Here is a 16,254-nt window from a genome sequence, read left to right on the forward strand (position 1 = left end):
AAATGGGTTGAACCCGTCAAATAATAATGAAATAAATTAAAAGTGGCAAAAAGGGTTAAAGTTGTCAAAATAAGTGGCAAAATGGGTAAAAAAAATTGTTTAAAAAATTGTTTAAAAGTAGCATGAATTAATAAGTTTAACACCAATTTCAACTCAATAATAGCTTGCCAACTGAGGTAACTGTTAGCCAGGATTTTAGCACCAATGCTACTGATCCAACACACATATACTGATGTCATCAATAAATCATGACTGGGAGGGCCCATTCTCTGGGGTTTTTTAAGTGGCCCAGCCAGATCCCCAAGGCACACTTTGACCTGCCTCAAGGCACACTAGTGTGCCTTGCCACACCATTGAGAACTACTGATTTAGACCTATCAGTTTTCTCAATTTGTGGGTAATGACTCTCACTGTTGTTCACTGGAGTCCTAAAGCCTTGCCTTTGACTGCTTGTAGAGATAAGGATTCAGCTCTTTCAGTCACGACCCGTATCATGACCATATGTACGGGTTGGAAGGGACCAGCAATGAGGTATTTTACAGGCTGTATTTTGACTTCTTAAGCAAATACTTTGATTACTTCTATCAAAAAACACTGACACTGTTTTGCATGAAAAATATCTTCTTTATTACAATCTTTTCCACTCTTATCTGTTAGTAGAAAGGTGTTTTTCTGTCTTATAGTACAGTGCAATATGGTGTTGAAATCAAAAGTTCTTACTCAATGCATAGTTTCAAAAGTCCATCATAAATTATGAAAAATCATCTTCTATGTCTGTCATCCTGCATGAGCAGAATCTGAGAAAAGATCACTTTATTTTTAAAATATAACATTTTTACCCTTACATGAATTACCGGCACTAAAGTCATTTCCCTTTTTATCCCACTAAACCTGAACGTGTATGTCAGATTACTCTAGTCACTGATAATAAATCATTACAAAATGATTGATAATCCAACAAATCTTTGAAGTTTTCCAGTCATCTATACATTTTGTATTTCTGTATGGGTAAAGATATGGGTGAACAGTTAAAAAAATGTCCTGTGGTAGTGTATTTTTATGATTGCTGCGTGTGGTACGATACTTCCGTGGAAAAACAAAACGTACAAAGCGGTTTTAAATATTCACAAGTTTAACAGTAATTACAACAAAAATATTAAGGCGTCTTCAGTTGAACTGTACAATCACAAAAAATTAACATTTAGCCCTTCAGGGAGAAGAACAGAGAAAGCAGAACAAGCCACGTGTTAATGCTTCATCAGTCGACGGCGCTCCAAAGGCCAGAGTTTTCTTTTTTTCCAGGATTGTGGAATGAGATGAGTGACAAAGAAACAAACAACATAAAGATGTATGCAAGAGAAGCCTTGTAGAAAACGTGTCGTCGTTTTCAGCACTAACACCGACTGTCACCCCTGCACAAAGCCATAACACCCTGCCAACCCACATTGCAAACGTCATTAGAAATTATGAGGTTTTAAAGGTCATTTTAAAATCCGATTTTAAGCCCTGATCATTTCAGATTTAGACACATTCATTAATAAATACGAACAAAAGATTACGAAAACTTAACAGGCTATACATTCAGTTTGGGCAATCATCAAAGAGATTTAGCTTTTTTATGTCAGCATATTTTGGTGCATTTCCACCAAGCAGTCTGGTTTGGGAGCAACCTTTCAAAGCATAGGGACTGGCCAGATTCCATGTCTGTCATCAGGCAGATCCGTCTTAGAAAGCTTTGAGCTGACATGCTTGTTTCTGTTCAGACCAAAACCAAGGCATGGATAAGTTGAACTGCAAGCCTGTAAACAATGGTAGCAAGTGAAAAGAAGCTATGAATGGGTATGCTTTCAAAAGAAGATGGTGGTAAAGATGTTTTTGTTTGTCTCCCAACCGGGTTACCACGTCCTGTTTTGGGACTCGGACTGAATGGTTGTCCAATTGCTCTCCGGGTTTATTCTGATAGGTTCTCCCCTTCACAAACACTCTGTCGCCAAGGTGAGTTTGGCATGGTTTGGCACAGTAAACCCTGATTTTGCTTGTGTTTCCACAACCAATGTCTATCCAGCTTCACTCATAGTGAAGGGAATTATGGCTTTTATGGGATCTGGATCTTCTTAGCTCAGTTCTTCAGTTCTAGAGCCAGGCTTTCAAACCTCAAACAGCTCTTTATTTTGTGACATTTTGGCTTTTTTTATGTTTACCAAGCAAAAACAAAGATGTTTGCAAATGACACATCACTATGATGTCTCTTTATGTCTTGAACTGAGCTATTTCTATCCTACCATTACTTCACAAGGTCAAAATGAGGGAAAAAGCAGTTAAAAAGTAGGAGCTAACCTCCTAATGCATGCCGTTTTTGTGATTGTCAATTATTACTGCTGTCGCACAGGAAATGATGGTTATTTTGACCAATCACTGGACTGCAGTGAGCCCAGTTCCACTTTTTAGAGCCACATCCATCTTGTGTGGTCTTTGGATGTTTTTTTTTTTTTTTATCTATCAGTTTTTTCTCCCTTGCCCCTGATGATATGCAAAAGCATCCAAAGCACAACCAGGGCTGTGTCAATCCTCCTTCCAGCCTGACTGGTGGTGGCTTACTCGACACATCTATGCCTTACTTCAGGCTCAATTTTTGGCCCTAAAAAGTACCTAAAAGTTCTGCACAGTACTGTATATTGAAAAATAGGAAAGGGACAAAAACCCCCTCAGTGTCCCAACTAATTTGCAAATGACATATCACTACACTTGCCACTTGTCGTCTTGAATAAATTCGATATATCAATCCAAGCAGTACTTTACAAGGTCTGTTTGCTAAACAGTACATCACCGTAGCCTGTGAAAGTATGTTAATGACAAACTGGAGAAAAGCAGTTAAAAAGTAGTAGCCAAACTCTAATCTCTAAACATGGTGGTTTGTGGCTGGCCATTACTACTGGTGTCACACAGGAAGTGACGGTTCCCTCGACCAATGATGGGACTAGTTCCACTCTTTAGGGTTGGATAGGTAACCTTGGGGCCCAAACAGAGAGGTTCCAAAAAAGTAAGACAGTACAGGTCGTTTTTGCATTTGGAACATCACCATTTCCTTAACAAACATGTTTATGACAAGATGAGGGAGAAAAGCAGTTCAAAAGGCGTAGCTAGCTAGCCTCTTAAGGCAATACTAAAGATGGCGTTTTTGTCTTTGTCCATGTTACCACTGTCCCATGGAAAATTATGGTCCTTCTGACCAATCAATGGACTGCAGTGAGTCTAGTTCCACTCTTTAGCACCATAACAGAAGGGTGCTAAAAAGTAGGACAGTACAGGATCAGGTGTTTTGGTGACGTCCTAAACTTTTGACCAGGAAACGCAAATAATGATACCAAACCAAGCTGGGCTGGACTGCTTGGTGGATGCACAGCTTTTGTCTCAAATAAAGAACAATCTACAGGTTTGATGCATATCCTAAAGCAGATGGGAATTCTTTGATACTTGCCCAAGCTGTAAAGCACCTGTAAGATTCATTTTTTGGTATTTTAGTTGAAAAAGCATGACAATGTAAAAATCTTCCTTATTTTCTGACAAAATGCACCAAAGTTTAAATTAAGAACTTATCGACTCCAACAGCCAATGTGGAATTCAGCTTGCTAACTCAAATAGATCCATGCTTTTCAAAGCCTTTTAGAAGTCTTTGTTATTTTTTGGTTTGTTTTTTTGTTCTACATAGGGTGGGTGAGGCAGTTTCACTCCGAAGTGGTCACTTTGTCGAGGCTCGGGGTCGAGGGTCTCCCCTCGCTGTCATCTGCTTTCAGGAGCGGGGAGAGATCTGCGTCTCCCCCCGCCTCCTCCCGCCGGGCAAGCCGTCAGTCTCGGTGGGCTTGGCTTGGCGGTGTGATGCTAAAGACTCGGATGCGAAGGTGGGAGGCGATCTGGAGGCACACGCCCGTGCAGTAGCGGGCTAGATCCAGGAAGGAGAAGACCTGAGGAGAGAGGGAGAGGAGTCAAGAGAGTCCATTAAAGGCACTGTGGAGCTCATAAATATTAAAGATGGAAACAGCATAGGACAATGAAAAATGCTGGTCAAAACAAATAAACATCAGTAAAAAACCTACAAAGGTGCCAGAAACTACTACAAATTTATATTTTTATTATCTAAAAGCTGATATTTTATAAGATTAAATTCTTTCTTTTGGCTTAAGTGGAACTTAAAGCCTTTGAACAAGAAAATATTTTTCCAATAGTACATTTTATATAAAGCTGCACAGCAGACTGTTCTACTAAGCTGGTTATGTCAGACTCAGAATGGACGATCAATAAACATCCCAAAACAGTTTGAAAGTAGACCTGCACACCCCACCACACAGCCACTGAGCTCTCATTACTTTCTAGGGGAGGAAGGGGAGTCAGAGAAGGAAGAACAGACGTCTGCCAACACAAGTAAGGAAGCTGAATGATGCACAATTTGAGGTTGTACAGAGTCGCTGTTATTGGCCACTTATGTGCAGACCCTGACTGGTAAGTTAGATATACAAAGATAGAAAATCTTATAAATAAGATTATTGATAAGATGTAATAATGTCGCCTACTTGTCTTTAACCGACAGACCCTTTATGGACACATGAGGAAATCCTGGCTTTCCTACAATGTAGAAATATTTTCTGCTGAAAACTTTTGAGAATATTGTCAGGAATGCCCATTGAAGTTTAACGTCATTTGCTTGAAATGTTGAGAGAATTTGCTTTGAAATTTTTGAGAATTTTTATGGACATGATAGGGATTTTTTTTTTTAATATATATATTTGTGGAAAATTTGCTTCGCTATTTTTATGTACTGTCATGGAAAATTTGGTGATATGTTTGAATATTTTGTTTAGTTTCATTGGAATTTTTGGAGGAAATTTGGTTTGAAGGTTTTTGGCATTTCATGGCAATTTTAGACCTTTTTGTGGTGTATTGGGGAATTTGATTTAAATTTCTTGGGGGAATTTGCTTTGAAATTTGGGGTATTATCGTTGAAGTTATTTGAAAATTTTGGGAGTTTGATTTAGAAATTGGGGGATGTGTTCTTTGAAATTTTCATGGAAATTTCAGGAAATCTGGAAGTTTGCGGGATGTATTTGTTGAAATTGGGGTGAATGGCTTTGAAAGTTTTTGGGATTGTCATGGCAATTTGAGAAATTTGTTTGGATGCTTTGGGCATTTTATTTATTTATTTATTTTTTGAAATTCTGAGGTATTTCACAGAAATTTGTAAATAATTTTTGGAAATCTGATTTGAAATTCTTGGGGTAATATACTCTGAATTTTCCTTTTTTTGGGGGGGGGGGTTTCACGGAAATTTGAGAATATTGTTTGTAAATTTTGGGACTTGATTGGGAAATGGGAGTTGGGGTGTTCTTACAAATTTTAATGGACTTTATAGGGAATTTAGAAATTTGGGGGGAACTGGCTTGGAAATTTTTAAGTATTTTCATGGAAAATCTTGGAATGTGTCTGTTTTTTTTTTGATAGTTTCACTGGAAGTTCTGAAAGAATTTTGATTTGAAAATTTTTGGCTTTTTCAAGACAATTCAGGAATTTTTTTTGGATGTTTTGGGGGAATTTCTTTCGAGATTTTCAAGCTCTATGGAAATTTCTACATAATTAGGGGGAAACAGATTTGAATTTGTTCTTGGGAAAACTTTGAAATTTTGGGGTTTTCATGGAAATATGACAAAGTTAATTGTAAATTTTGATTGGGAACTGGGGGTGTCCTTTTTTTAATTTTCATGGAAATTTCAGAAAATTTTGAAGTTCGGGGGAATTCATTTGTGAATTTCATGGGACTTGGCAAGAGTTTTAGGGGGAATCTGCTTTAAAATTTTGGGAAAACTCTTTAAATTTTCCATGAATGTACATGGAATTTGAAGGGAAATTGTTATTGGAATTTTTAGGCTTTACAATAAAGTTTCGATTAAAAATTTGGGTTGATCTGAAGAAATTTTTGAGTACATACTATGGAGTACTTCAACAAATTATGTTCAAGAATTTTCACAGAAATTTCAGGTAATTTCTTTGAAATTTTAGGGAATTCATGTGATAATTTCTGAACTTCTAGTGTAAATTTTGGCCATGCTTGGCTTATGGTCCATCACCGAAATTAGTCCACCGTACCTCTCTCAATCACCGAAACCATTTTTTACTGACTGAGGACCCCATCAAACTGACTGACACAGACAAAAAAAAAAAAAAAAAAAAAAAAAAAATTATACAAAACCGATCTGGTGCCGTATTTTCTGCAGAAACAGGACCTTCAGGGGATCTGTGGATTTCATTTTTGGTCAAAACAAAACTCTGCTAAAAGACAAGTCTGAGCCACCATCTGGTGATAGAACTGCACTCCAACCTGGCACCAGTGAAAGTAATGGAAAAAAAATGGTCTTAAATTAAGGTAAAGTCATTTTAAATCTCAGTTGTTTTTTTTAATTCTAAATGAATGTATAATTATTTTACAACTATTGCTCCCCTTGGTTTTTTATCAGTCATGTTAAAACAAAGTGGAATTTATGGCTGATTTTCAGATAGAATTTGAAGGTGGTGTAAATTTGAAAGAACACCCATCTTTGTTGATTCATATAAAAAGAAAATAAGTAAGAAACCCTGTTTTTAAAGCAAGATAACAAGTGTCAAAGATTACACAGCAGGTTTTACCTCCAGTCAATTCAACATGAACTGTGAACTGAACTATGCACTACACAAGCAATTAGCGCCTGATTAGATGGGAGAAGTGAAAACCAGCTGATTCCAGAGACTCAGATTGAAATCCTTCCACTCTACATGTGTAAACAATCGACAATTTTTCCTGTGAGTCATCAAAGCTAACCTGTCCTGCAGGTTTTTGCAGCATCTCTCCACACCCTTTTTCACGATGTTGTCATAGAACATAAAGCTCTGATAGGTGCGGCCAGTAAATAATAAACAGCATTAGTTATGAAATGTTTTTCTGGTTCAGCAGCAATACTGTCTTTATCCTTCAACGGCCTCTGAAGGTTAAGTTCCATTTTTAGGTTGAGTCATGGGCTTCATGGATAATCGATGGACGGTTTATGTAACACTCCAGTATCCAAAAAAACCTAAAATATCCCACATCGTAGTCCGTCTGCAAAATTGTCCAACATTTGTCTCTCTTGACTTCTAAAACTTTTAGAAATTTTATAAAAAGGAACCAATCAGGCCACTACAAATGCGTCGCTCACTTACCATAGCCACCCAGAGGACTATGTGTTCATCAATGAAGCTGTTGAAGTACTGGTTGAGGAAGAGGAGGCCTGGGCCTATGAAGGCTGTGTCAGGGAGGTAAAGTTCGCTCTTCGTCATGTGTGCGATCTACAGAGAAGCACACAAGAGAGAAAAACTTAAAGATTAAACAAAAGAACAAAAGCTAAAAGCTGGCTTATATGAGATGCAAAAGCTAAAGCATTATTCAATAAAGTTTGTTTAAAAAATGCATTTCAGTGGCATAGGCACAGGCTCTTTAGATACTATATATATGTATATGAATTATACATTATAATATACACTAGATGGACAAAAGTATTTGGCCACATGATTGAATTTAATTATTGAATTCAGGTGTTTCAATCAGACCTGTAACCTCAGGTGTATAAAATCAATCACCTAGCCATGCAGCCTTCATTTGCAAACATTTATGATACAAAATGTGTCGTTCTGAAGAGCTCAGTGACTTGAAGCGTGGCACTATGATGGATGCTATCTTTACAATAAGACAGTTTGTAAAATTTCGTTCCTGCTGGATATTCCACAGTCAACTGTAAGTGATATTATCATAAAGTGGAAGCGTTTAGGAACAACAGCTACGAAGCTGGAAAGTCTTTCAAGAAGAGTGGAGGCTGTAATAGCTGCAAATGGGTTCCAACTCCATATTAAAGTTTTTATTTTCTTCGTTGCAAAAGCATACTTGGCCAGTAAAGCTGATTCTATTTTTGACATATTCAAGTTAAGAGCAGACACCTAGACTCAACCTAAATTGCACAAATACCTTTGTTACATTCAAGTACATAAACGCTATCAATGCATTTGTGCAATTTAGACAATGTGCATGAATTTGCTTGCAATTTTTGCCAAGTGAAGACATCAGGTCCCAAAATTGGGATTTCAGGCTTTGTCAAAGTGGCATCAAAACAGGTATCCATATTGTGTGATTTGTTCTACAATTATTCTGTAGTTCCCATTAGTAACAGCCATAGCTCAGGTATCAATAAAGAGATAATAAACATACCACCAGTTTGTTGGAGATCTTGGAGATGACCATGCCAAAGGCGAGGAGGTACAAACAAGGATGATGCTCAAACAACTGGGTGGAGGACTTCTTAAAAATGATGAAGGCCAAGGTGAGGATGAGGCTGATATGCAAACCAGGACTCAGCACACTGGTGTCCTGTACAAAAGGGATGACATAAAGTGTACATCGTTTATTTCTTTGCAAACTGACTTAACAAATCTTTTTTATGTAATGTGTGAACTTACAGCCACCGTGGAGCCATTTTTGCCGACACCTCCGTTCAAAATAACATGAAAGTAGTTGTAGCACGAGTAGAGGGCCCCTCCTATGATGCCCATGATGGGGAACATGTACAGCTGCAGTCCAATGACAGGCAACTACGGAAACACGTAGAGGTCAAATCGGAGTCCAGAAACAAAGCATTCCTCTTATAGAAAGGTTGATTACATAAAAGCTGCAGGCATGCTGAGCATGATGGGAGGGCAAAGCATAAAAAAAGTGCGTGACATCAGCTGTTTTGAGCCAGATCATGTCCAATAGATGACCTGATACCATGGCGTTAGCTATCCATATTTACCTTCTCACTTCTGTCATGTGATGTTAAGTGAAGCCTCCAAAGGCAGCACAGAGTAAAAGTAAAACACAAAGTCTATTTTAAGACTACAAGGATGACTAAAAAGTAGGAACTAATAGGTGTTAATTGAAAACAAAAAAGGGGGACTAAACACTCAAGGTGAAATGAGTTTTTCTGAGTTTGTTAGGTATTAAAAAAAAAAAAAGAAAATTCTCAGTTACCGTTGTTTGCCAGAGGCTGACGCCCCCGAAAGCTGACATTAAATACATGATTATGATGGCAAACTGCACCTCTGTGACATCAATCCTGAGAGGAAATAACAGGAAAGAGAAAGAGCTCTTAAAAATAATGAACACCAGCATCATCTGCATTGATATGGAATAATTAAATAAGACCTACAGGCCAAAGCGGAGTGTTCCTGACACATAGGTCTGCCAGTGAGCGCAGAAGAACAAAAACATCCCGATGAACCCACAGAAAAACATCCAGTTTGAGTATCTTCCTATTCCACATGAGATGCACGTTCCCACAGCGACGAAGACTGAAGAGAGACGAGGACATAGTCATGAATCAGAACAATCATTAAAAACAGAATAGGGTTCAGCTGTTCTCTGTGCTGTAAAGCCACCTGTAGAGACGGCATCGCAGCCGTGATCAAAGAGCTCCCCGAGCGGCGAGCTGCTGTTTGTCCTCCTAGCCTGCTTCCCGTCGATGGCGTCCAGAGACTGGTAGATGAAGAGGCCCATAGCGCTCATGAGAAACGCCCATGATGGAGCCTGCAGGATAAGGAGGAAAGATAGACTTTGTTTAGTGATTCAATCTCATAAGGAGACCATGGTATCCTACTTTATGAAACAAAACGTATGAAAGCTGAAACAAATAGTGGGAAAATAAACATTATAATGGAAAGAGAAGTACAGTTTGAGTCATTTTACAAGTACAATAGGTCAGAAAATCCTTGGTTAGGCTTCTTTATGAAAATATTGCAAATATGCAAAAATGCAATATTGCATATTGAGAATATTTTGCCAACACCAACATCAAGCTGACACATTGGTGCATCCCTAATCCTTCCCAAGTGCTGAAGTAGGTCTGTTGGTTCTTTTTAAAACTCCATAAACTTAGCACTGTACATTCATGCCAATATGTAAGGCCGAATATTTCTTCAGAACTCTTCATACTTGTCAAAAGTTATAATGAACTTTTTAAGCTGTCATCTGTTGATAGTAATATTATGCTTAAAATATTGTGCATCACTAAACGAAAATTAAACATAGAAAGATATGAAGATGAGCTGTGTTTCTATTCTCAGGATGAAGCAGTTAATACAAACAAGCTGTAACATGCCCAGCATGTAAACCCACTGTGCCAGTTTTACAGGCTTTCACCTCATTTTACCTCTTATTTTATGTTCTCACGATTCTTTGGTTTCTCCAGAACTTATTTGATCTTTTGGCGTGTACAACCCCAGTTCCAAAAAAGTTGGGACATTGTATTGAATGTAAATCAAAACAAAAAGCAATGATTTGTAAAACTCATAAACCCTGATTTTATTTACAACAGAACATAAACATAACAGATGTTGAAACTGAGACATTTTATCATTTCATGAAAATATTAGCTCAATTTTTAATTTAACGGCAGCAACACATCTCAAAAAAGTAGGGACAGTATCATGTTTACCATTATGCAGCATCACCTTAACCTGACATGCCAGATGGATTTGTTTCACACATCCATCCAGAAAACCACTCATAGACAGTGTTTGGGAAAGAGCAGAAGCTTTGAAAAAAAAAGGAGGGTGATTAGATGAACGTTCTGTCTGTTACATCTTTACGGGCCAATAAGAGCAACAAAACACGTGATGTAGCCGCCAATTCAGATCTGTTCTTTGTTCTTCTTTAAACGAAGAAATGTCGTCAAGTTCTGATAAAACTGGTGCTTTAGCAGCATCCACGCTAATCTCTTGTGCCATAATTGCACTGGCCTCTTGTTGCTGCTTGCGTACATCACAAGTCCTCCGCACCCAAAAGTACTGCCCCTCGACGCTGATTGGTCCTGTCACTTTCTTACCGGGCCCAAACGGTTCAGACGGGAGCTCTGCAAGATGGATTTGCCAGTGAGAAACACGGAAACGGGCATTTCCATCTGCTTTGCAAGGTTAGCATCCCCTTGCCATTTGACAACAGTTTGTAAACGTCTGGGCAGTGAGGAGACTAGTCGCTTGAGTTTTGGGAGAGGAGTGTTGTCCCATTCTTGTCTGATGTAGGTGTCTAGCTACTCAACAGTCCTTTTATTCTATGATGCACCAAATGTTTTGACTACGTCCATGGTTTTCAAAAATAATTATAAATTTTGATTCATCTGACCACAGAACAGTTTTCCATTTTGCCTCAGGACGTTTTAAATGAGCTCTGGCCCTGTGAAGGCTGTGTGGATCGTGTTCTTATGTTGCTTCATCTTTGCATGATACACCTTTAACTTGCATTTGTGGGTGGCACAGCGGAGTGTGTTGACAGACAGTTTTGGATGATCTCTTTGTTTTGAAGGCACGTGACTGATGAACTGCATCTTAATTCATTAGAGTGCATGCTGGAAGGCAGATGGAATCATAATATCTTGGTCTTAGCCTCTTTAGCCTCCACCAACAAAAGGCTGGAACGGAAAGTGGTACTTATGAAAAACAGCTAGAGGAGCACTTTAAATTTTTTGGAATTGAAAATACTTTGAATATCCCACCATCTACAGCATAATATATCATCAAAAGATTCAGAGAACAGAGAAGTCTCTGTGTGCAAGGGACAAGGCTGAACATCAATATTGGATGCTTATGATCTTCCCTTGGGCCCTTGGGCCTTTGGGCCCTTGGGCGGCACTGCATTAAAAACAGGCATGATTCTGTACTGGAAATCAAGGCTCAGAAACCCTTCCAGAAATCAATGCCTGTCAACACAGGTCACTATGCTTTCCATAAATGCAAGTTAAAGCTGTATCATGCAAAGATGAAGCCATAAAAGATCCTAATCAAGAAATGCCTTCTCTGGGCCAAAGCTCATTTAAAATGGACAGAGGCAAAAAGGAAAACTGTTCTGCGGTCAGATTAAACAAAATTTGAAATTGTTTTTGGAAACCAAGGACCGTGTCAAAACATTTGCTGCATCATAGAATTAAAAATCTGGCAAAGAAGACCCAGGACTGTTCAGCAGCTGAAACCTTACATTAAAAAAGAATGGGACCATATTCCTCTCCCCAAACTAATTCTTTCACGAAATAGTAAAATGTCTCAGTTTCATCTAATGCGTTATGTTCTATTGCGAATAAAAATATGGGTAATGAGATTTGAAAATCATTGCAATCACGTTATTTTTACATTTTACCCAGCGCCCCAACTTTTTCGAAATTGGGGCTGTATTTTTAAACATATATATTCTGATACAAATGTTACCGTTTAAAAGTAAAAAAATATTTGTAGTTTGTCACAATAGGACGCATAAATCCTTTGTGTATGTGCGTGCAGACTGTGCAGTCCAAGAAGAAGAAGAAGAGATTCCTGCTGACTGGAGTGACTCAGTTCCTCTTACTAGGGTGGAGGTTATAGACCATCTGGACACTCAGGCTCGCCAACTTGGTGCTTGAACCATTACATTGTGTGTTGTTTGTGTGCTTGTCCTTGTCAGACAAAGATGGTCTTGTGTTTGCAAAGTTTGAAGAATCCCACGCTGTGCTACATGTTCAGTGACCCTGCTGTTTTCTTCAGAAATCTGTGTCCTAAATGCCTCATGGACTGGTGGGGACAGAGTTTGCTTGTTTAGGGTTATCAGGGGTCAAACTCTGGAGAAAAAAACCTTTAAAATGTGTTTACCTGCAAAGGCATGAGACTGTTATAAATTTACAGCCAATGGGAATACGTGGACTAGGGCCAGCTTTCCCTTATTAATGCTAAATAATTAATCAAGGAAACTGAAAGGCCTTTGCACTTGTGGAATTTGACAGTAACAGCATGAATGCTTCGACTGTGGACTTAGTCACAATGCTCTGATAGTCAAGTTGGACAAAGGTGTAAATCTGATAAATGCACACCTTTGCATTCCCTGCTGGATCAACAGTCAACATGCTGACAAAAATTAAGTGCACCAAGGGTCAAATAATGGTTTCAGGATGTATTAGAGTACTGTAGTGATAGATTAAAGCTGGGGTTTAAAGTAAACTCCTCAATGGTTTTACTTCATATACAAAGAATTCCTTTCTAGAGACGTAGACTTTCTCAAAATTATGATGCATTGTAGTGGAATATTAGACCGAGTGTTGCCAGTTAATCAAACAGCAGTTAAACCATGACACCGGTTTTGTCAATCAGACAAAAATGATCAAAAGTTGACACAACAGTCAAATCTTCTGGCTGTGTTTATTTGATTCTGGGACTTGAACCCATTTCTTTATTTGACCAAATACGGTCACCTCAGCAGACTTCCTTCATGATCTGAAGGAAGGAATGATTTTTCTCAGCCAATCAGTGGAGGTCACTCAACATCACAGAAAATGACATCACAGCATCTGACCAATAAGAAGTTGCCCAGAGAGTCTCAAACTTCCTGTTTCTTTCAGAACTCGCAAAATGCAGTTTTACATCAGTTTTAGTCCAAAACACACTGTCCTAACACCGTAACGAACCATGATAAGGTGATGAATCTCACATGTGAGAAGGGTGACTAGTAGTGCTAAATGGCATGATTAGTTTTGTTAGAAATTACTCAAATTTTAGCCTGAAAAACTGAGGGACCATATGAGAACATACACCCATTTAGGGGTGTAAAATGATGTCTATATTAGACATGTGGCCAATTCATCCAGCAACCATACTAGGGGTATTTTATGCACAACAACTCATTATATATGGGATAACAGTACTTAGTAGTGTAGTTAGATGTTGCTTCAGATTTGTGGAAAAATGAAAGAGTGATCCAGTGGTAATTTTTACTAATTTATAGAAATTTCAAAGGTCTTATTATTGAAATAGGAGGGACTTTTGGTCAATTAATAACACTAAAATAGGTTTGTGTGGTTTATATCAGTTTTTGTTTCACTTTGAGACTTATTTTTTCTTAAGTTCATTTAGACATTCAAAATATGTGATTTCTCTAATGGAATCAAAAGGAAAATAAATGGTATATAAGTGAAATATATCTGATTTATGTCTGTTTTACACCAGAATAACAGTTTTATTATACTTAAATTACATAAATCAGTTTTCATTTTTAATGCACATCTCATCGCTGTCAAATTCACCTGGTAATTGAATATTTTGTATTATTATATCATAATGATATTATAAGATAAAACTGGTGGTACCACCATATTTTAAAATGTTTAAGTAAATACTTGTTTAACCTTCTATGTTTTTTTCCATAAATGGCCTTTTTATACATATATACACTCTATGGAAACTTTTTTTTTTTTTTACCATAAATGGACACTTCATTGACCTTGCTTGTCACCATAATAATTCAGAAACATGTAGAAAAGTGACAAAAGTTTTAAAAAGTCATGGGATTTCCACCAATGATATTCTATGGCTTAAATTTTGAGGTTTAAAGTATTTAAATGAGTGGTTAAAACAATTTTTAAAATCCCTTTTGTGGATTTTATTTAGTGTAAATGACCTCAAGGGCCCACACTTTGGAAAGCACTGAATTAAGCAAATGATAGACTACAATTTAGCTTAATCTGAGGTCATTTCTAAAAATAAGGCCGAACATTTTTGGCTTCAAATTGTTTTATTACTTGTTACCTACTTGTTTTATAACTTTCTATAAACACGCGCAGAAGGGTACAGATGGGCGGAGGAGTCTTGTCTCATGTAGTCCTATTAAAAATCTGACAATTTAGCGTGTTATCTTATATACAAGCCATGTAAACACTGTAGCATACTAGTTGACATATGCACCGAATCCTAAAGTAAAGGGCACCAATTCGGCATGCCTTTTTGGTCAAAATCAGAGGAAAACTTGAGTAAAATCCCCCCTTTTAGGAGTGGTTGGTTTGTTATTGTCTGAGCCATGTCCCAAAATACCTCGCTGCAGAAATAAGCGAGATACATGACCTCAACAATGGAAACCCACCGTATTTAAAGTATAATAAGCTGTCAAATATACACACAGGCCTAAAAAAAACAAGTAGATTCTGATCTTTCAAGCAGTGTACACCATCGTGGCTTTTGACGATGTGAAGTTGGCACAGTAGGCTACGCAACTTTAACTTACGCAATTTATGAATGGAGGTTTCGCGTTCCTCCCATACCAGAAAAGGGCACGTAATTAAGGCTAGCCAGCGAGTAGAAACTTTGGCCAAGGTCGCTTTACTCACCTCCTCTGTTGCCGTGGGACAATAATACACAAGCACCACCGTGGTGATGATGTTGACCAACAGTCCAACTATGGTCAGGGTGTTTGGTGCGATCCATGTCGGTGTTTGTTGGATGAGCCAGTTCCAGTAGATCTGACACGGAGGCTCAAACAAGGACCGACCAGAGGCGCTGTATTTATGCTCCTCTAACCGCTTAAGTTGAGCGGGTGACAGCGGCTCTGGCCACAGGAAATGTGGCATTGTGTTTCTGCCAAGTCACTCCTCAAATACCTCTCACAAACCTCCCAATGCTGTCGGGTAGTGGTTAAAACTAGGCTATCTTCTCTCCGCCGACTCTAAAATATAGCTGCTCATTTGGCATTTATAGCTAGATGACTAGCTGCCATTTTCACAGCGGAACCATGAGTTGTCGATAGTCTGTACGTTTCTGATCGAGTTGCGTCTCGGCAGGAAGCGACAGGCCGGAAGGGAATAATAAAGCGAAGGACCGGGAAGTTTAAACGAAAAATGTCAACATTAGACCACTTTTAGGATAATTTGTTGAAAATAAGCTGTATTTAAGAGTACGAAATACCATATTTACACCAAGGAAAGTATAGCCGTGTCGTTACCGTAATGTCAGATATTTAACGTCAAATTTTTGCCGTTGGCGCGAATACAACTGAAAAAGGAAAGTACCAGCTAGTAAAGACGATATGAAGAGCTAATGTGTATCCCAGCAAAGAATTAAACTGCGTTTAAATGACCGTAAGTACAAGGTTATAAAAATAGACAAACAAATTGTTATTTTATTCTATGCATAAAGTGTAGGGGATGATTTCCAGGGGCGTGACAAGAAATATGGTGGGCATTGGTCCACCTGTCCCCCCAGAATTCCCCCCCTCAAAAAAAAGATATGAATATGCAATATGTGTCGGCAAGGATTTCTACTGAGTTTAAATGACCGTAAGTACATGGTTATAAAAATTAAAAATAAATATTTTAGGCATGGAGGATGATCTCCAGGGTTGTAACAAGAAGTATTGTGGGCATGGGTCCACAAGTCCACCCAGAA

General features: G+C 38.2%; 1 protein-coding gene across 1 annotated transcript; it reads right to left on the minus strand.

Moving 5' to 3' along the window:
- Positions 1-610: 610 nt before the first annotated feature.
- On the minus strand, positions 611-15,630 carry chpt1 (choline phosphotransferase 1). Its single transcript, XM_041780992.1, has 8 exons — positions 15,201-15,630; positions 9,466-9,613; positions 9,237-9,378; positions 9,059-9,143; positions 8,509-8,640; positions 8,261-8,419; positions 7,222-7,347; positions 611-3,962 (listed from the first exon to the last, which is right to left on the minus strand). The coding sequence occupies exons 1-8, from the start codon at positions 15,438-15,440 to the stop codon at positions 3,846-3,848; spliced, it is 1,149 nt and encodes a 382-aa protein (XP_041636926.1). The 5' UTR covers positions 15,441-15,630; the 3' UTR covers positions 611-3,845.
- Between the last annotated feature and the right edge of the window lie 624 nt (positions 15,631-16,254).

Source organism: Cheilinus undulatus, linkage group 23, assembly GCF_018320785.1.
Source record: "Cheilinus undulatus linkage group 23, ASM1832078v1, whole genome shotgun sequence".
NCBI classification, from domain to species: Eukaryota; Metazoa; Chordata; class Actinopteri; order Labriformes; family Labridae; genus Cheilinus; species Cheilinus undulatus.